Genomic DNA, 23,130 nt, shown 5'->3' with positions numbered 1-23,130 from the left:
TGAAAATAATTTAAGCTTTTATTATTAACTAGGTACATATAAGAGAATACATATCTAAAACTGAAATATAGATCAAATAAATGTTTTTCACCCTTGGAACACAGCATATTCATTCTGACCTCATTTATGCATTCATTCAAACATTAAATTGTGACTAGGAAAAAATTAGCATGGCTAGTAATAAAACTTTATCAGCATGTGAATAGATATACACATTGTGGTGTATCCATATAATAAAATATTATTCAGCATTAAAAAGAAATGGGTTACAGATATATGTAACAATATGAATGAATCTCAAACACATAATGTTGAGAGAAAGAAGCCAGACAAAATATAGTATATACTGTATGATTCCATTTATATGAGGCTCTAGAAAATACAAATCAGTAGGGACTGGATGCAGTTTTTGCCTGGATCTAGGGGTGTGGGACTAATTAGCAAAGAACACAGGCAACATTTGGGTCAATTAAAATGTTCTTTCATATTACTTGTGATGGTAGTTAAGTGGACGTATACATTGTCAAAACTCATCAAACCATATACACACTTAAAAGTTATACAAATTACAACTGAATAAAACTGATTAAAGTTTTTTATTTATACCAACCTGACATGAGCATACAGAGCACCTGTCATTTTCCAACACCCAAATCTGACCATTGTGCTTAATTTTCCCATCATGGATGCAGTCCCCTGTGCAATTCTTTCCATGAGGACATCGACAATCATATCCGCCATCCAAATTGAAGCAAATGGTATCATTGGCACAGCTGTGCCTCCCGGTCCCACACTCATCAATATCTATGGACAAGACAAAACAGCATGCAATGTTCTTAGAATATGTGCAGGTTCAAATAACTGCAACCAGGCCAGTTGTCTCCTGATGTAAAGTATTCAACTGTAAATTAATTTTAATCTTACTGGCTTGCATTTGTGATTAAATGTTGACTAAAGCAATGTTAATGATCTGGGATTTCACAGGAAAATATTATCATGTTTGATTTAAAAAATCGTGTGACCTTGGCTAGAATTTCAACTTTTATTTCTCTGTAAATACCATTAAGCTGTATGAAACATTTATATTTTTAAGAGTAAGAATGTGACTCAATTTACCAAACAAAAACAGTTTAGCAGTGGGAATTCTAAAAGTGCCTATGATGCTTTAATGGGGATATCATTCCCAGTGTTCAACTGGTGATTACAGAAAAATCCCTTCTTAGTGGGAGACGAAATGTCATGAGATCCCTGCAGCATTTTAAGCAATATCAAACCTCATTCTCATAGCTGCACTTTCCCCACTCCATGAAGCTCTTTCCATTGTTCTGCCTAGGTTATCTTCCCTTGCATTCCAGGTATTTTCATAGTGTCCTTAGACCTTGCCTCTCAACAACAGAAGGGCAAATAATCATCAGCAATTACCATCTCCCTCACAAAGAATCCACTACTTCTTGACTTTTCCATTTCAGATTATCATTTTGTCCCCTGCCTGACTCCATTGGCAACTGCCCATATTTCACCTGGCCTCACCTATTTCATGACTGTCACAGCTTAAAGCATTTTCACACAGATGAAAAGCAAACATATCTTGACCCACAGATCCGGTCCATAAGAGGAGATGGGATTCATTTTTATTTACCCCCATAATTTAAAGGTCACAAGCCAAAATACATTTCAGAGATGTGGTATGAGTCGCAATAAGCAGTTATTTCCCATTTCATCAGTTTCCTCTGAGTAAAGGTCAAGAAAGAAAGAATTAAATCATGGCAGAAGTGGGTTAGAGACAGGATGGAACGTACAGCTTTTAACTAGGGTGCTGCATACTGATTCTCTTAGAAGGTTTTAAAAATAAAGCTTAGGAAATATCTTTATGAAATGATTTGACTTCCACATTAACTGAAGACTTGGACTACTTAAAATAATATCTTGGCAATTTTAAACTTCTTATATACTTAAATTCTGCCACATATGTATTCCTGAAAATAAGCCACAGGACATATTTTCTCTCTATTTACTTTGATTTTTATTAGTTCCCAGTTTGACAAAACTAATGAATTAGGTCAAGAGCTGAAAATGTAATTATAGAGCTTTATTAAGCTTGATTTGTCAAGGATAATCTACTTATTATTGCAGACTATGATGAGAAAGAAAACTATTAGCCAGCATGAGAATACATTTTTAAAAAATTAAGTACTATGGTCAACGTGTACTTTTTCAGATCAGAGAAATTTTTTTCTTTGTAATAAAAATTTAATTTTATTAGTTAGTTTTATATTTGGTCTATTCAGAATAACATGGTACATTTGATGAGTTGATCCTATTAAATATTTCTAGAATTAAGAATTATAATTAGCCAGAAAAACATAAAAAATCCATGGTTATTTGGTCTCTTTGACAACAAGCTCTACAGACACCCTTACTACGTAGCCTTTTTACTGTCTGCTATGAGGACGTTATTCCAAGAATGGCAAGGGCTGAATTCTTGCAATCATTTTATATTGCTTGACACTTTAAAATAAAAGCTGCTCTATCAGATAATGCTTATTTTCCTTATAGGCAGAAACATTCTATGGGGTTGCTGCAAGAGACACAGAAGAGATATCCAGGCACAAGAAGAATATGTATATTTAAATAAAGCACATCTATAATAAAGAAATAGAGTAAAAAGTTGCTGACAACTGTGCTTGGCATGTACTTGCTGTACATGGAAAAATGTGTAGGCAGATGTATCATAATGGACTAATTACGACCTCTTGCTATCCAAGGAGTTTGAGTTAGTTTGAACTCAGCTTCCCTTTTCTGCTTATTATACACACTGGCTCTGACAATGCAGAAACTTTTCCCAATTAACTGGTGGTATAGAATTTTGGAATCTACTCTTCCACATGGTTTGGTTATAACAGGATTCCCAAATTAAATATCTAAATAAGGTGTGTATTCTGCTTTGAAAAATCTAGCATGGTATATACAAATTCCAACTTTAAAAATATTGATAACTCCTTTAGTGGGTGATTATTGAAGAAATAATATGCTAAATCCATTGGTCAAGTGTCAGTTCTCATGTAACTTGGTCAAACAGAGTATTTGACACAACTTACTCCCTCTCCTTGATAAATTTTCCCTACTTGCTTCCTATCACACTGGTATCTCTTTCTGAATCTTTCTTCTGTCTATACATTTTCTAAGTATGGAAATTATACTATTATTAATATTTAGCCTTGCCAAGAGCAGCTAAAGAATGGTCTAGAGTGTTTTTGAGGCAAGAATGTGCTTGAAGGCCCAATGTTTAGAGCTACCAAGATGTGTTGGAGAAACAGAAATGCTGGTATGACTGTAATGTCCAGTGAGACAGCAGAGTAGGCAGCATGCAGCTGAAGAGGTACTCAGGGCCTAGGTAAAGGTCATGTTAAGAAATCTGAACTTTCTCATAAAGGCAATAAAATGTCATTTTAGAGAAATGCAAAAAACAATCACAATCTGATTTTCATTCTAGACAGGTTCGTTTGGCTTCATTTTGGAAAAGAGATTTGAATGGATTAGAATTTGGAGCCAGGAGACCAGTCAGTAGACTGTTTCCATAGTCCAGGCAAAAGATGATCATACAATAAAAGCAGAGTCTCGTAGCGGTTGGTATGCACCAGACTCTGAGTACTTTCACATAATGATTTATTTAATCTTCTCAACAATCCTTGAAGATATAATTAAATTATTATTCTCATTTTATAAATCAGGAAATCAAGGCATAATACTCTTACATAACTTGCCCAAGGTGACACAGCCACACAGCCAGAAGGCCCAGATGGGAATGGAAGCAGTCAGGCTCTAAGGCTATGCTCTTAAGTACCATCCTACACTGAGTTATAACAGTGGGGATGCATAGAAAGAGACAACAAAGAGAATCAACAAAATATAGTGATTTGTTGGCTTTGAAAACATAATTTGTTGGCTTTGAAGGTTAGAAAAAAAAGAGAAATCAAGAATAATGTTTAGATTTCTGGTTTGAAAAATATGGTTGATGCTATTTGTGGAAGGAAGAACAACATTTTTCTGGGGAGCAGAAAAGGTGGTAGGGATGAAGGCAAACGTGTTCAGTTTAGGACTGGTTAAATTGCACTTCCTCTGGGCTTCTGAGCAAAGCTTTTCAGCAAGTAGTCGGATATGTATGTCTGGGGCTCAGAAAATAGGCTTGGGCCAAAATGTGGATTTAATGTAGATAACTTTCATCATTCCCTTTCTCAAAAAAAGTTCTTCATACACAAGTTCAAGCTTCATAGTAACATATTTAGAGCCACTTCTTGTTTGCACTCATTTTCCGTATCTCGACTTGGCAATAATCTCATCACAATTATCTAAGTCCTAAAGCAAAAACTAGGTACTCTGAGAAGCTTTTGGTGATGCCAAAGAGAAAATAATTTCTCTTTGTTCCTTCACAGCACGGCATTTATATCTTTTCCACAAAATCAAATGTTTTTCTCAATCACAGCGTTAGGCTTGAACAGAATATTTAAAATACTATTATGTAAATTTCATTTTTTGATTTCAAAAGTTCAAAAAACTTCACAAAACTTAAAGATTGTCCAGAAATTAAAGCAATAATGGGAAACGTGAGCATAAAAATGAGATATTTATATTAAAAAAAGATACTGGACTGTGTCCTAAAGAGAGAAAAACTTTTAGGCACAGTGGAAATGGGGCATGGATAAGGAAAATGGGACTCTGGCCTGTTACCTCAGGATGAGATGTCTAAACCTCTGAGATAAATGGATAAGCAAAACAGCAAATAGTTTGTATGAATGCAGCTTATAAACATATATGTTGTAGGTCACACAACTGTAGCCTAAAAAGTAGTGACACAGTGAAGTTATTTATTCCTGCCTTCAAGTATGAGTCTTACACTTCAGAGTAATTGTAAAGCTCCCACTGGGGCTTTGTCTCTTTTCTTCCCCAGCAACAGAAAAATAGCACCTTCTGGGATATAATCATATCTAAAATGGAATCCTTCTAAATACTAATATTACAATTCTACAAATCACAAAAATTACAGTAAATGGAAAGTTGTTTAGAAGTATTTTAAAAATCTTTTTTAAAACATATAACTTAGATGGGTTCTTTTAAAAGAACCCTTCAGAGCATGTTGTCCTCTGACACAGTAGCAGATTTTTCTGATAATCTTTATAAATTTTATTGTTAGTTAATGGTAGAATCATCTTTCCAGAGTAGTGGTTTTTTGTTTGTTTAAATAAGGTTTTTCACTGCTCTTATATTTGTGGGTTTCCTTGAAAAGCCTTTTCTATGCATGTGAATCCTCTACTTTGCTGTTTTCATATTTATAATGTGTTATTTTGATGTTTAATTTAATTATCCTTGTTACGTTCTGGGCTGAACACTCGTGAGTGTATTAATATTTTATCCTGATTATTATTATATATCTACTTTTAACTATAATATATGTATGTGTATATTCACTATATGTCATACTAAAATCTACATTCTAACATAGATTATTTGCCTAATGCATTTCTAATTAAGAGATTAGCTATCCGTTATTTATCTCAATCTTTTCACTGGACAAATAAATGTGTCATCTACTATGTGCCAGACACTGTTCTAGGCATTGGAGATATGGTAGCTGTCAAGAAAACACAAACTATGACCTTTGAAGCTTACATTCTAAAGCAGATAATAAGCAAGCAAACACATATACTACAATTTCAGGTGAATTTATAATTTCTATCAAGAAACATGAAGCAGGTTAAGTGAATAGAGTGTCAGAGGTAGGAGACTATTTTAAATTGACAGTCCAAGAGAAACCATTTGAAAAGACATTTGAATTAAATGAAAGAAGAACCATGCAAAGATCTAGGGGAAGGAAATTCCATAAAAAGGCACAGTACATGCAAAGAAATCTGTTTCATATATTTGAGAAATGGTAAGAAAGCCAAGGATGCACATCATATGAGCCCTTGTCAACCACAGTCAGCATTTTCATATTGCTTTGGGAGACGTGGAGAGGCTCCAGGAGTGTGAACAGAGGAGTAACATGATCTAACTTCAGTTTTAGAAGAATCGCTCTGAGTGATACAGAAAAAAGACTAGAGGAGTCGGGTGTGGAGGTAGGAAGACCAGTTTGGAGGCTGCTATAGCGGTTCAGGCAAAAGACAGTAACAGCTTAGATTAAGATGTTAACAACAGAGGTGGTGAGAGAGTTTCAAACTGGGAATATATTTTGAAAGTTGAAACTCTGAGATTTGTTAATGTATGGAATGTGAAGTGTGAGGAAAAGAAGAAAAGAGACAATGACTCTAAGATGTAGCTCTGGGCACTATGTTTAGGGACCTGTAGGACTTACAGAGTAAATTAATAGTTCTGTTTTCATCATATTAGATCTGAGTTGTCTATTAGAAGTCCAAGTTGAGCTACCTAGTAGGCCACTAGATGTAGAATCTGCAGCCAGAGCAGAGGTGTGTATTAGGGATATGCAGATGGCATTTTAAGCCGTGAAAGTGGTTGATTTAGGGTTTGAGAATGGACAGAAAATACGGACAAGGCCTGAGCCCTGGGGCATTTGAGAGAGTGAAAGAAAAGGCCTGTAGGAGAAAGGAGAAAAACCAGAAGAGAGCGGTATTCCTGAAGCAAGTGAAGAAAATTGTGTTTGCAGAGAAAGGAATGATCAACTGAATCAAATGCCTGAGTGGTCGATCAAGCAGATAGTAATTGAGCAGCTAATTTGGAAAAATGGAAATTGTTAATAATCTTGAAAGAAAATTATCAGCTGGAACAGTGGGACTAAAGTGTCACTGGAAGGAAGAAGACAGAGGTAACAAGTATTGAATACGTTTTCAAGGAATTTTGTTTTAAAGGGGGACAGAAAACTGGGAGATATGTCTGTTGAGTCAGGTGATGTTAAGGGAAGTCACTTTTTGTTTGTTTTCAAAGATGGCTGCTACTCTAGACTCTGAACACTGATGGGAATGACGCAGTAGAAAAAGACTTAGTGATATAGAAGAGAAAGTGAATATTAGAAGGACAGAGTCCTTCGATAGGTGAGAGAGGATGAGATGCAAGATACAATGATGGGTTTGATTTTTGATAGGAGCAGGGCCACTTCCTCAACAAAAGAGGAGGGAGAAAAAGCAGCAGGTATATAGAAATAAATGAGAAATAAATAAATAATAGAAATAGAAATAAGTAAATGAGCTAGTATGGGTCATGGTGGAAAATGAAGCAGATTTCTTTTGACTATTCCCATATTCTCCATTAAACAGGCAGGCCACTGACAGAGAATGAAGAGAAAAGCAGTATCCAAAGTCTGAAGAGTCTTAAGAAGTTGTGAAATGGCTGTTAATTGGAAAGTTGGAAGGGAACGTAACCAAAGAAATGAAGTATGAATGCTGGACAGTGCTGATGGCCCTTACTAGGTAGCTTCTGAGATGGCTCCAGTGATCCTTACCACTGAGTATTCAAGTCCTTGTGTAATCCCCTTCCCTTGAATGTGGGATGGACTTATTGACTTGTTGCTAACAAATACAAACTATGAAAAGTGATGGAATGTCACATCTGACATGAGGTTATAGAAAGACTATGGCTTCCAAATTGGGCATCTGCTCTTGGATTGCTTGCTTTAGAGGAAGCAAGCTCCCGCATCTTGAGGAGTGGCCCATGTATTAAGAAAATGTGATCTCCCAATAGCCAGGAGTGGCCCATGTATTAGGGAAATGAGATCTGCCAATAGCCAGGAGTGGCCCATGTATTAGGGAAATGAGATCTGCCAATAGCCAATGAATGACTCTGGAAACAGATTCCCATTTTCCCCACTACCACCACAGACAAGCCCTAGCCAACAGCTTGACTGCAGTGTTATGACAGGCCTGAACCAGAGCCACCCAGATAAGCTGTGCACAAATCCCTGACCCACAGAAAGTATGAGACAATGTTTGCTGTTTTTAGCTGTTAAATTTTGGGAATAATTTGTTAGGCATCAATAGATAACTAATACAACCCACTAGAGATTTGTGATCATAAATTTAAAAGATAGTAAGGTTAGTTACAAATTCAGTGTAAGATAGTCAACAGAGGTATGTGTATTTTTCTACTCACATTCAAATGTACAGAAAAAAGTGTGCAAGGTTGCTAACCCAAATTAAAAATAGGTAACCCCTAGAGGATGAGTGGAAAGGATGGGGAAAGGGGGGAGGTGAAATGAAGATGCATATTCAGCTTTAATCCATATACATATTTTTGTATGATTTGCATTATTTATGATCAGCTTATATTCATTCTTTATGTGCCTAATTGTTTAAAAATATGATTACAATTAAATTATATAAAATACAAAGTAGCTTATCAGGGAAGAACAAAATTCCACTGTCTGATCTGTCTTAAAACTATAATCTGTGGTTCCTGGCATTCTTTCCAGGGCTAGAAATGTTCACTCTGGAACACTCAGCAGTGCAAGATAAAGCCCCCAGACCATATTTAAGTGGTGACTTGCAAATGCCAGGTTTTAGCCCCTGGTAAGGCAACAGCATTCCCATTCCTAGGTGGAAAACCCGATGAATACTCTGCTCAAGCTCCAGAGCTTGTCTGCTGCTGGCCAAACAGGCCAGAAGCCTTGGCATCTGTCACCCAAGACTGTATCACTTGCCTGTTTGTGAAAATCCTTTGAGGTACAAGGATAAAAAACATCTTATCATTTAGGTGTCAAGTATCTTTAGGCTGGATTGTCAAAAGCTTTCATTGACTGTGTCATCTTAACCCCATTATCCTTTCAGGCTCTATGGAAGTGTAAATACAAAAGTAAAAAATCATGAGTTCTCAAATTCTGTTTTGTTTTCCATTCCTATGCCAAGATTTCTGATGGTAAATCCTTTCCGTGCGGGTAGCTTCCCTAGCAATTATTCACTGGGCTCAGCTTGCTCTGTCTACCTGGTTTCTAAAAAATCATGCCCCTCCATAAAGGCTACAGAGGAGCAGATTTATCACTATGTTGAAAATAATTCAAAATTAATGGTTACTAACTGAATATAATATGATTGAATTTTCTACTTCTCTTAGATTGATAACTTATTTGAAGCAGGGACCATAACTTATGTATCCAACATTCAACACTCACTAAACATCTCTTACTTTTCCAGGCAAGTGATATGTTAGGAATAGCCCTGAGTAGCATGCATTGTGTATTTATTCCTGGCCACATCATCATGGTATTTCCTCTATCCCCATCTTCCCTCTGTCTTGCTTTTCTAATGTATTTTTGCTACCTGTTTTTGGATCAGATGTTCGCATGCTTTCATTTTTAAAAATTTATGTGATACTATATGTTTTTTTAAATTCTAAAAATACCATTTAACAGTTGCAAGAATCCACAGAGAACTGGGTTAGTGTCACAAACTTTAATTATCTAAAAATAACATTAATTATCATAATTAGCAAGAAAAAGTTTGATTTTAACTTATTTCCAATCACCGTTGTAAACATATAGTAAAAACACTAATAACATTAGCTCAATGTCTTCTATTTATAGTTTATGGACATAATCCTCAAGTTTAAGAGAAGTTCTTAAATTCTAGGTGTTCTCCTTGTACTGACCTTCACACGATTCTCCACTTGGTGAAAACATCCCATTGTCATGGTAGCCATCTCTGCACTCACAGTGGTACCATCCAGGCAGGTTAATGCAGTTTGCACGACTGTCACATTGAACAAAGCCATCAGAGCATTCATCAATGTCTGGCAAAAAAAGAAAAAAGAGGGATTTTATAAAATTATTTCTTTTCTTTTAAAGAAACTGGAATAATCTGCTACAAGCCTACTAAAATTTTTAATGCCAGCAAATCCTTGAAACAGGGAATATATAAAGTTAAGAAATCCCACTTGTTTATTAAAAGCTATACAGAAATAATCCAGTGTTATTAGTAACAGCAGAAACATCTAGAAGGCTTCTTTGATGCAAAAGGCATTCAACTGCAGTAAAGGAAAGGAATCCATATGTGATGGTCATTGGTGCTGCTCACCAATTATTTTTAGCTCTTCTAGACACAAGCTAGAATTATGGTTCTCCAGGCCCTTCAAGTTAGGCGTGGCAATGTGATAGATGAAGTGTCAATTAAGCCAGCTAGGGAGTGATAAGTGTCACTTCTATGGAGAGCCTTTAAGATTCAGTATGTGATTCACATATACGCTTCCCCTATCACAATCACTGGCCATTTCCAGAGGCTCTAAAGACCTACCTAAGTTCCTGTGGGAGATGACATGGGGCACATTCCTTACCTACCTGGGATGGACTTATGGTATGAGAAAGAAATCAACCTTAGTTGATATACTACTTAATACATCACTTACCTCCAATATACATGACAATAGTATTCATGAATCAACACGCTTCACATTTTCAAGTATGCATATTATTTATGTCACTTTCTACTGTGTTTCACATGCACTACTTCATTCAACCTTTAAAAAATCCTGCCATATGGATAGTATATGAACATGTGGGAAAAAAATGGAGGCAAAAATAAATTATGGGATTTAATCAAAGTCACCTGAGAGTTCACAGTTGCCTGATGTTCAAGTGTGTGCTCCCTCATAGAAGTAGATCATCCTGGACCTACTATACAAAGAGAGCTATTGGCCTTGAGTCTTGGATATTTCCTCCAGGTGCTTATTACTATTTCCAAATGTTGAGAGCCCTTTATTCTCTTTGGGCTACTGAATCGTAAGAACATCCAATACCATCTAAGTACCTTCCTTTGCTCACAGGAGGAAAGGTAATCCCCAAAGTTGCCTTACAAAGTGTCTCCTTCTCATTAGCTCCTGGTTTTCTGGATCTTTTGGCTTAACTTAGACTCTGCTATATGATCCAGTAGTGCTGAACCATTGTGGCTGCCAAAAATATCCACATGTCTCCCAGTCCCCTCTTGATAGCCACATGCCATAGCTGAAGGTTCCAATCTGACAAGGTAGAATGATTCTTTCTTATAATGCTTCTGACACCTGAATAATATTCCCTGCTTCTATGACCAGGCACAATGACATCCTTCAAACTGAAGGTAAAGCAAGATGCTTTTTAGAGATTTTTCCCCTCCAGACAGCCTACTTCAGATGACAGAATCTACTTTTGTCCTATTTCAGTCTCATCTTCCTCCAAATTCCTGGAAGCATATATTCCTTTCATTTTATTTTAAAATGTCCTCTTTTCAGAACTTCATGTTGAAAGAGATAAATTAATGAATAAATGTATGCTTAAGTAAAAAAAGATTAGAGAAAGTAGCCATCACTTATTTATTTCTTGATAGGTTAAGTGTCCCTTCAGCAAAACAGTATCCAAACCACTCTCTTAGAGTATTAGGTAATAGGCCAAAAAAATTAACATTTTATATCACTGTAATATTTTAGCATTATTTCTGAACTATGAATTATTCTGCCTCTGTGGTGCCTCTTCTTTAGAATCAGTTACTATTGGCAGTAATTCCTACTGTCAAAATAAATGTGAGTAACCAAATCAGCTAACCATTGACTTTCTGACACATAGCTGACGTGGATTGCTTCCATTTACTAAGGCGTCATGGGTTTTGTGAAATAGTGTATTTGTACTTCAGGGGCTTCCCTAACTGATAAACCTCTGATTATAAATAGGTCCAGAATGCTATGTTCATTTCAGTTTTATATGGTCTTTTCTTCTAATTCAAATGATGCAGAAAATTGATTATGTCATTTCCTAAATGCATGGACAAAAGAAAACAGGTGGAATTTAAGCTTTAGAAGTGAGTTTTATTGGAAGAAAGCCATAAGGGGGATGGTTAGAGTCATTCATTTTAGAAGAATTTGGTCATTAGGGCTGATGATTTGGAAGTAACTATTAGCAGAACTGAGCTTTCTCCACTGAAGCAACCTTCCCATCTATATTTAGCCTTCAATTTAGTCCCTTCTTCTTACCTTGACATAATTGTCAAGTTATCTCAATTTCTATGGTATAGATATTGTTACTCAACTGTTACTTCTCACTTCATTTCTCTCTTGTCACTCCTTTAGCAGGCCCACTTCTATACTGCCTCATACCCATTTCTTCTTATTTACATTATGGTAAACTTCATTGATCTATAAATATACTCCACGAAATGTAATAGAATTCCTATGTGTTATATTACTTAGTGTTTTGAAGACTGGGAATACAAGCATGTGTCTGCCCATAATGTATTTTCATATACGCTTTGGGCATTATCTTATTTAATTATTACCGTGAGGTAGTATTATAGAGGATGAATGGGTAAATATGGCTGCTCCTCCACTTTTGATGGGGTACCTTCCAATAAACCTACTGTAAGCCAAAAATATCATAAGTTGAAATTGCATTTAATACTCTGAGCAACCTATCACAATTTAAAAACTCATTAGTGAAACTATTTTAGGTCAGGTACTATCTGTGTAAGTTTCATGCATTAATTTACATATTCAATATTTATTGAATACATTTTATGTGCCAAGAACTAAGTGCTGGGAAAAAGGATAAACAAGACAGATGCAACTTCTGCCTTCAGATAGTTTATCATCTATTTAAATTGTGCTTTAATAAAATTAAATTTATGAAAATCCAAATTTACAATTATATAGAACAGTATTTTCAAGAACGTAATTTATCTGCCACCAGTGATATGGTATGCAGGTGATAATGGGGAGGTATTTTATTTTAATGGCTACATATTTATTTTTCAGAATTATTTCCAATTGTAGCAAGTAAGACTTAGAGTAAGAAAACTATCTAAAATTTAAAAATAAGAATTACAGAAACAATATTAAGTAAATATTAGTATAAATGTATATAACAAAAAAATGAAGTTTTGAAAACAGCAATATATAGCATGAAGTAATTTTTTACATTTCAAAGAGATTTGCTGTAATTCTAATTACTATTCCTTGTGAAATGCAATGCCTTAATTCATCTAAAATATATCTGAATTTATAAAAGATACCTTTGTCATAGATCAGGATTATATACTTTCTACCATTTAGAATAGGGAAAAAAACTAGCCAGATAATATATATAACTGTATTTTATGCTTTTATGTTCCTGCTGATTTTGATTTGTTTATGCAAATTTTTCTACTTTGGTTAGTCAGTAGACAATGAAAATGTGCTTGAACTGACAGAGTATACACTTCCCACTAGAAGACATGTATTTTTGGCTATTGACTCTAATTAAAGCCAAAGATCTAATAAAACAAACAGTCTCATCTGTAAGCAACTTAATTGTATGCATATCCTTATTCACTCAGTAAATACTTAGTAAATAAAGAATTGAAATCTGATCCACAATTTATGATAAGTATATTTTGTCTATATACAAATGAGGACATTAACATGAATTACAACATAAATGCACACATCAAGTGTGCTCATACTGAGCTTCATATATTTTATAATAACACAAGGCAGTAAAAAAAAAGTTCAAATAATTTATTTATTAGGTACTTTCTTTAGGTTAGTTAAAATCTAACTTCACATTCTCTAACTGAGTCAGATGCACAGAAAACAGCAGACCTGCAAAAAAAAATGTTATTTTATTCAGTATAAGAACTTCAAAGTTTGAACACATTATTTTTCAAACTAAATAAATGTATTCAAAAAATTACTGCATGCTGTATAAACTTAAATGACTTAGTTTTAAACATAAGGACCTTAATTTTTTACTCTATAGGTATAGTATGTAGAAAACTAAGAGTAAATTTCATGAATTTTATAATTTAATTACATATTCTGTCTTAGAAAGGAACTAGTTCCTTAGAACATTTTCAGTAATCACATTTAGAACAGTCAGCTAGCAATAGTATTAAAGTGCTGTACAAAAGCATAGAGAATCTAAAATGCAAAAGATGTTTAGCCATCCCAAAACAGTCATGAATAGCAGTCATAGTCTGGGGATCAGAATTGACTTAGATGATAAAAATGAAAGGCACTGCTGAGGGTAGATTTCCTAGCACACATGTTTTGAGGCAATCATTAAAAAAAACCACCACGACCACCACCTCCACCACCACCACCAACAAAAAAAACATGAAAGGAAAATGTATAAACAACAAAAACAAAAAAGCAAGCTCATATATATCAGTGTCTTGTTTTATTTGTCTTTGTCTCCCTTAGGTATGGTGGTACAAGACTGGCTGTTTTGTACAATGCCACAGACCACTGGCTTCAGAGGTAATCAACTGAAAATGGCTTTTGCCAGCAGCATTTAAAGGGTCATTTTAGAAAATGACAAATTATTTCCTTGTAAAATTGACTGCAGTTGTAGAATGAGACACTGAGGGATAAACATCCTCTTTCTCATGCATAGTATAGTTATTTCTACAATAAAATAACTAAGAAAAATAAAAAATATGCAAATGTCTAGAACAATCCATACCTAAAATAGACTCTAATTATTACTTTAACACTCACGAGAAAACTGATTATTTTCTGCTCTTATATTGTATGTAAAAGGAAAAGAAATCCAGCTCTTTTTCAAGATGAGCAAATTGTTTTTAATGACACTGTCATAGAGTACTCTCTTTCATACTATTTATCATTAATAAAAAATGACATCATTTCTCATTTAAAAATAGGCACTTATTCTATTTATATGATCATCTCATGCACTGGTAGTTAAATTATATTGATAAACAGTAAGCAATTAAAGATCCTCAAAACAATTAATGAACCCTTGATTACCCACATGTGGGTTATTTGCTTTCTAGATTATCTGAAACATTTTTTGTTAATCACAAGGTCATTTCCTGCTGTCTTTTGTTGAGCTTCTGGGAAGTCTGCTTTCAACATTTAGGCATGAATGCTCAAAGAATGCAAACTCATTATATTACTTTAAATGACTGTACAAGATTTGGGTATAAACTATAGTCTAAAATTTCATATAAGAAGACTCATTTTCTCATGAATTTTTTGAGAATACAGTATAACATATGTAAATATAAATGGAAAACTTAAAGCGAATGAACTGCAGCTCTTTGGCTTGTTAGCTCTGCAACTTTGAATATGTTATTAAATCTCTCTGGGTTTTCTGGTTTTGAACTAGGAATAATACTTTCTCTCTTAATAGTCTGCTGTTAACATACAAGGCCTCATGGGAGAAGCAGTATCTGACTCATAAGAGGTATTTAATATATGCAAATTCCATGCCCATCTCCAAAATAACCTTTCAGAGTTTACAAAGCATGATCACATTCATCATTCAATTATTTGAAAAGAAACAGAGTAAAATATAGTTTTGTAAGATGGATTTAGGTGAAAGAATGTCTTTTCTTCTGTGAACAATCAAGAGCCACTGAACGGTTATTAACAGGAGAATGATGTGATCTAAGCTGTACTTTGGGAAGAGCAGGGCAACAGCTATGTGTCAGGCTAGTGGGATTGGGTAAGACTAGAGGCCATCTTACAATATTATGAGGCTACGTTTCACAAAGAAAAAGGTTTAGAATAGTTCAACTAGGGAAAAAGTAGAAACAGGGATAAAGAAGCATGTTTTCACAAATGCTTATCTTTGGTCAGTGTACAATTCCCTCTCATATTCACTATGTTGATGTCAGGTCAACCAAGTTCACATTCCATATGTCTGGTGGATATACCAGAAAAGGAAAGAAAATTCAGACAATCTGACTTTTCTTTTGGTTACTAGAGTCTTAATATTTTATTATTTCTTTCTTCTTTACAGAGTCTCTGCATATGCTTTCCCTATTGATTAAAATGTTCTTTTTCTTATCCTTAGTTAACTACTTCTTGTCTATCTGTCCCATACTAAAATTAGTTTCCTTGGGGAAGCTTTCCTTGACTCTAGACACTATATTAGATCTCCTATTACGTAATGGTATATCTATTTCCCCCCATATTTTCCCTGTATTTTGTATCCTTGTAACAGCATCTATAACTATGCTTTTTTTTTGCCTAAACCTGCACATATATTACATTGACTTATTAATATAACTTCAGTTCTGGAGAAAGTCCTACCTACGCTTTTCTCCCCTGTTCAAAAACATTTTTAATTTGGGCTTTTTGTCTTTCTGAATAAATTTCAGATTTATTAGTTAGTGAACTTCTCACCAACAAAACAAAACAAACAAAAGAAATGGGGGAGGGGGGAGCCTGCATTAATTCTATATATTGACTTTGGGAGAGTTGAAGTCTTTATATTATTCTATCTTTTAACAATACATATGATATATTTCCTGTTTCTCTAATATTTTACAGATTTCTGAATGTCTCTATTGTGCATATTTTGCCTGAACTTATCCCCAAATGTTTTATTACTTTCCCTTTTTGAAATAAACTTTATTGAGGTAAAATTTATATAGGAAGAAAATTACTAACAATTTCATAAGTTTTGATATGTAGCTACTACCATAATCAAGATACAATGCATTTCTTCACCCCCAAAATTCCCTTCATATCACCATAGTTTGAAAATAATTTTTATAAATATTAATTTAATGTTTAGCTCTCAGAGTAAATTTCAAATGGCCAGAAATTATATTTTATACCATATCTTGAACACTCAGAAAAGAACTGGACACATGGTTAGAGATTCATAAACACATGCTGAAGGTATAGATAAATGAACGGTCTGTTTGTAATTGCAGGGAACGCTCACTCTGCCACACCTGAGTTCTGCTAGGGTCAGAGGGGAATAAAGGCAGGAATGTCAGCTTGGAATCATACACTAAGACAAAAATAACATGATGGTAAACTGATACTTCCTCATTATACTTTAAATGTTTTTGCCAAAGGGCTGTAACATTAGATGGAGCACAATAGGTGAAGAGGATGTGTTAATTTTACACACTTTTATATACCAATTTAATTATATGTACTTTTAAACAAAAAGAGTACCTCAAGACCTCTGATTAAAGTGAAAGACTGAAAACATTTTAAAATGTCCTCTTTTTTACTTCCAACCCTGTAAACATTATGTTAGAGGAACAAAGAAAAGTATGAAAAGCCAACAAAGACAAAAAGAAAAATGATAGCAGTATAGAAGAAAGAACAATACATTTTTGTATTTTCTTGGAAAATAGAATATAAGTGAAGTGGTAGAGACAAAGCAAAAGAAGCCAAAGCCTGGGATCTTTATGTGACAATCAGGTAAAGCCGATTATTAATCATTAATAATAATTATTAATGATATACTGAATATACTCCAAATATACTGAATAATGATATGATAGCCAATACCTGTTGTTAGCTATGCTATGCATAATTTACCTATATTTGCTCACTTAATGCTGACTGCAGTACCATGAGGGAGGCAATTTTGCTGCTATCCCTATTTTAAAGGGAAGTGAACTTAATGAGTTCACTTAATGAGAGTTTATTTTTTACAAAATTATTTAGGGGCAAAGTCGAGATCTAAACCCAGGTATTTTAGATAACAGAGGTCATACCCTTGCCCATACACAATGCTGCCTCACAAATAAATGGAACAGAGACCCACATCTAAATACACGATTGTCAAACTTCACAACAACAAGAATAACAAACCTTAAAATGTCCCAGAAGGAAAACAATAGCTTACACATAAAGAAATGAGAATCAGTTTAGTATCACATTTCTTACTTGCAGCACTATATGCCCAAAGACAGTGAAGCAATGATTTTAAACCTGGAAGTCTATACTCAGCATAATTGTCAAATACCTATGAATACAGAATAAAGATGCTTTAGGCATGTACTTCCTTAGAAGTTTTATGTTCCACGCACTATTTTAAAAAGATTTTACTGATAATATATAGTGCAGTAAAATAAAGGACTAAATTGAGATAGAGAAAAAACTATCAGTAGTACATCACTCCTTCCTTGTTACAATACTTTTTTCACTTTGCAAGGATATACCGCTCTTAGTTCTCCTTGTACCTCACTGACCTCGATACATGAATCTTTTTTTTTTTTTTTTTATTATCTTCTCAATCTCTAAAAGTTTTAATTCCCTGGGGATTTATCTTCAGACCTTTTCTTTTGTAGCTGCCAAATTCTTAGTGATTTCATTTAGTACCAGGGCTTTAAAGTCTTTGAATATCCAAATGCCACTAGTACATTAAAAACTTATCTGTAGTAGGCAGAAGAATAGTATCCCCTAAAAAATCATGTCCAGTTGGAACCTCAGATATGACTTGACTTAGAAAAAGGGTCTCTGAAGATATAATTAGGTAATAAACTCAAGATAAAATCATCCTGGATTTAAGATGGGCCCCAAATCCAGTGACTAGTGTTTTCTTAAGAAAAGAACACAAACAGAAACACTGAGAAATCCAGGTGAAGAATGCAAATCAACTATCCACTACATCCTCTGGTCTCTAGACTTTTCTGTTTCAGTCTGTGTTCAGTCAGGAAAATTGAGCCACTACAAGTATTATGGGAATAAGGAGTTTTATATAGAAATCAAGATTGCACAGATTGGGGAGGAGGTGGGGAAGTAAAAGAATGCTTCATTTTTCATGTGAAGTTACGTAGGTGTGCATTGGAGTTACGTAGCCATAAGCCAAAGAATGCCTGGGGCCACCAAAAGCTGGAAGACACAAGAAAGAATAATTTTCCTAGTGTCTGCAGTGGGAGCATGGCTCTGCTGACACCTTGAGTTTGGACTTCTAGCCTCCAGAACTGTCAGATAATACATTCCTATTGTTTTAAGCTACCTAGATTGTGTTACTTTATTATAGCAGTCCTAGGGAAATAGCACAGTATTTTATTTACATTTTCATTCTAGACTTTTCTCCTCTAGTTCCTATCTGTATATTCAATTTATCATCATCATTTCCACTTGGATACAAAATTTCTCCTTCTGAAGTCTCCCTGTTCTCAGAAAATGGTAATATCGTCCAGTTACTTGGGCAAAAATCCTTAGATTCATTCTTAATTTCTTGCTTTTCCCTCACGTCCTTTATCCAATCAATCAGCAAATCCTATTAGTAATGTCTTTCAAATATATCTAGAACCTAACAATCACTTCTAACTGGCTTCATAGTTCCCATTCCAGTCCATTCACTATCAATAGCTCCCTGATTCCATCTTTTCCCTCTAGTAATACATTCTGAGTCATGGCAGTCAGATGATCCCTTAAAAATATTATGTCAGATTGTGTCATACTTATGCTCACATCCTATTTTCCATTCATGGAGAATTTTAGGAGGGGAGCATCTTGGGGAAAAGCTGTAAGGGATATATGCTGTTATCAACAACTTTCTATTGCTAAGGCTAAAGACTACATTTCCCAAAAGCCCTTTCCCTGTGTATGGCTCTGTGTTAGAGTTCAACAATGAATGGAATGCATAAATTTGCCCAAAAGAACTAAGGCAGAAGCCATTGTTCTTGGGAATTCATAGCAATCAGTGTCAGTGATTCTAACAGCTCTGGTTTCTCCACCAATTTTAGTGCATCAGTCTGAAGTGATGAGTGAATGTTTTGCAAATACACTGGCTGCAATCTCAAGGATCTTCACTTTTCCAACTCCTCCCTCATTTGTGCAATCTTGATTTCTATATAAAACTCCTTATTCCTATAATACTTACAGTGGCTCCATTTTCCTGACTGAACATAGACTGAAACAGAAGCGTCTACACACCAGAGGATATAGTGGAGAGTTGATTTTAAATAATAAACATGTGATAAAGAGTAAAAGAAAAATGATTGTCAATTAGGAACTTCAAGATAATAAATCTAAAGATAAGAAACACTATGTATATACTACTTGTCTCTCTAGTAAGTAATATTTACCTGGTCACAATGATATAAACACTAAGGCTTTTCAAATTTTATATACAATCCATAGGGAAAGCATGAGATATTCAATTGTGTTTATAGAACAGAACTTAAATATTAACCTTCATAATATAAAAAGAAGACTGAAGTTCGGAGATGAAGGTAAAGAGCAGAACCAATTTCTTTACATTTCATAGTGATGAGTTAAAAAAAAAAACCAGTGTAGTTGATAAAATGAGAAATGAAGGTGGAAAAATATATTGCTGAAGTCCAAAAAGGTAACCAATAAAGGAACTGAAACTGGTGATATAACTATATTAGAATTAAATAAGTATGAATAGGTGATGGTATAAGAGAGGTAAATCTTCATTTATCATATCCAGCATTCTACTGATAATGTCTACAATCGACCAATTAAACCAAGAATGGTATAAACATATTGAAATAATTAAGTTTATTTATCCTAGCAGCTTGTCTAAACTAGGGTTTCAGAAGTGAATTAAACCCTAATACATCCTTGTAGGCATGAATTAACTTATCTCCTGTATATCTGGTATGGTGCTAGTTGCATGCCATCTTTGGGACATATGAGAAAATAATCCCTCAGGTCATTGTCTGATTTTGAGTTTAGATAAGGAACTCCTTTTAAGAAAGGGTGCTGGAAAGTGAGCAGGAAGTGTGTCAGGTGACTATTTCTTTTCATTCCAAATTCTTCTTTGTTGTTCGGTATCTTTTAATTATGTGTCTCTTTTCTTTGACACACATAAAATATATTTTTTGAAACATTTAGGAATCTCATTTTAGAAGTGTTGAGTATAGTAGTATGATTGGATAGCGGTTCAGGTAGTAATAATATGAAGATATAAAGATGATATGAAGATAAAGAAAATGAGACAGAAGCTCTGGACAGATATCAGGGCTGGAGACTTGAGGGTAACCTAATCAGAATTGATACTGCAAGACATTACTATAATTAGACCTAATTTGATGAAAGTACTGAAGTGGAGATTATAGAGAGACAAGAAAGAGGTAAGGACCATCCTTAGGGAAAATTGAGGATGCTGAAAAAGGAACTACAGGAGGGATTGTAAGTTGGGAGGTGGGAATAAGATCCCAAGTCTAACCACAGAACTAAAGAAAAAAAGAGTGTCAAAAACAGAGGGCTACCAACAAATGCTAAGCAGTATTTGCAATGGCTTCTTGATACATATTTTAAAATAAATATTTCTGGTTTAACATAGAATTGAAACTCTCTCTGATATATGAACAAGTTGAACAAAGCATTTAATAAAAGAATTCTGGAAACTCCTTAAGATTTTTCAAAAATCTTTGCAGTTTCTATTTCTTTCACAACATAACCAATGTGTAAGATACAAGACTTAGTAGAGTTTTATTCGTGTAAGTATTTGAAATAGTCCCTCAGGTCATTTTCTGGTTTTGAGTTCAGAGAAGGAAATCCTTTTAAGAAAGGGTATTTACTCATTCATGTACCTATTTATTAAATGTCTATCATATAAAAACATGCACTAGACACTGTGGGAATATATTCAAGAGTTCATAGTCTTATAAAGAATATATACCATGAACATAAATAACTCAGATGACAAGGTAGATATCATGGGGTCTACAGATGAAGAAAGAGATGAATTCAGGAAAGAGACATTACCTCACTTTAAAGCTCTGATCAGTAAATGTGCAATGAAAATTAGTCTACTGTAGTAAAACACAGCTGAACAGAAATTTCCAGCTTTACTCCTACAAATGCTAGAAAATAACTTAAAACATTTACTCATCTACTACACTGTGATCAACTATGTACTTTAAAAGCAGAGTTTTTAAAAAATCAGGTAATATGATAGGCCCCCAAGAGAATATCAATGTGAAGCATCTATTGGCTCTACAGTATTAGGTAGACTGCTCTTAATCAAAGTAAAACCTGGAAAGTCTTACTTTCTTTGCCCCCCAGAGCCACTTTCTAATAATAGAAAAGATTAGATTGTATACTTGATCCACTTAAAGATTATTTCTAGTAGAAAAAAGCTGATTTTCTTGAACTATCCAGTAAGAATAAGAGGGTTAGAGTGTCATTGTGTAATAATTTACTGTGAGCTTTCTAATTATTAATATAGTGAAACAAAAGACTTTATGCATTTTGATGAGCTTACTTACTGGTTATTTGGGAAAATAAGCTTTGAATGGTATGCCAGCAATGGTAAGATGACAGCAAAAATAGCTATTCTGTATTTATTTGCAAACTAACTGACAAACCTACATCACAAGAAATACTGCTTTGAGTGAAATGGGCTCACTGATACAAATAAACAAAGAAATGCAATACTACAGTTTTAATGTATCTGAATAAGAAGTTGTCGGATACAGCTTTATGTGGGTCTTAACCAGAAAATGCTCTGATGGATGGCTTCTATCGGCTTTGTGCAAGTGTCATATGTCCGATAGACTATCTACTTTAAGTCCATTTTATTATAACAACCACTTCCATCTCTGGTGAAAAACCCATCCGCTTGATATAGGTTTTTTAGCCAGTAAGGAAATATCACATCTCTCCCACATAGATAATTGAAGGGAAAAATATACCAATTGAGCAAGCCAATATCTCCTTCCAATTAAAATTACATGAAACAGGCTATATGTTTCTTAAAGACAGGTTTGCTATTTGATGGTGCTTCAAAACCTCTTAACCACACAGCTTGATGGCACTGTCTGGTTCTGTCAATAGGAGGTCACTTAATCAAACTTTTTCCAGACTAATTAAATTTTGTTTTCACTTTAACAACCTATTTCTTCATGATCAATCAGATCAGTTGTATAATCTGATTTTATTGCTAAGGCAACCCCAAACGATATGTCAAAGGAAATCGTTTTCACTCCTAAGTGTTTGATCTTACAGGCCCAGCTTAATTGTGTACTTGGGTCTTTAAAAAAACCTTTAGTTTGCATTTTTCGGATTATTTAATGTAATAAAGGAATAGGAAAAGGAAGGTAACAGACAGTTGTTTTGGCTGCTAACTGCCAGGTATTTTGTCTATCTTTTGCATCTCATTTCCCTTACAATCATTGTAACATTCACACACACAAATCTTTTTTTTTAAGATGTATATTGTGATAGGAGAAATGATATGGTGTATCCAGAAGAAAAACAATCTCTCTATGAACAGAGCTGCCACAGTTACTTATAGTTTTCTGTGGCAGAACATATTCATCCTGCTACTTCAGAAGAGGCAGGTTCCAACATTATAAAAAGGCTTGGTAAGAAGCTTGTCCTTCAAGTAGCTTCAGTGCTTTAGTCAACAACATGAATGTATTTTGAAGTCTAGTTTTATCTATACTGTCTCAGCAGTAAGCTGCTAGAGCACAGGAAATGATCTAAACGTACAGT

At 34.4% G+C, this 23,130-nt stretch overlaps 1 protein-coding gene across 1 annotated transcript in view; it reads right to left on the bottom strand.

Moving 5' to 3' along the window:
• The window catches only part of NELL2 (neural EGFL like 2), a 371,569-nt gene that overhangs the window by 17,432 nt on the left and 331,007 nt on the right, over positions 1-23,130 (bottom strand). The window contains exons 17-18 of the mRNA XM_017529745.2: positions 9,589-9,729; positions 611-804 (exon numbers count right to left, since the gene is read on the bottom strand). Of these exons, the coding sequence (XP_017385234.1) occupies positions 611-804; positions 9,589-9,729 (335 nt within the window). The remainder of the gene's footprint in view (positions 1-610; positions 805-9,588; positions 9,730-23,130) is intronic.

This window comes from Cebus imitator, unplaced genomic scaffold, assembly GCF_001604975.1.
Source record: "Cebus imitator isolate Cc_AM_T3 unplaced genomic scaffold, Cebus_imitator-1.0 Scaffold2, whole genome shotgun sequence".
Classification (NCBI taxonomy): Eukaryota; Metazoa; Chordata; class Mammalia; order Primates; family Cebidae; genus Cebus; species Cebus imitator.
The sequence above is the reverse complement of the archived record's forward strand: the minus strand, read 5'-3'. Positions and strand labels throughout refer to the sequence as shown.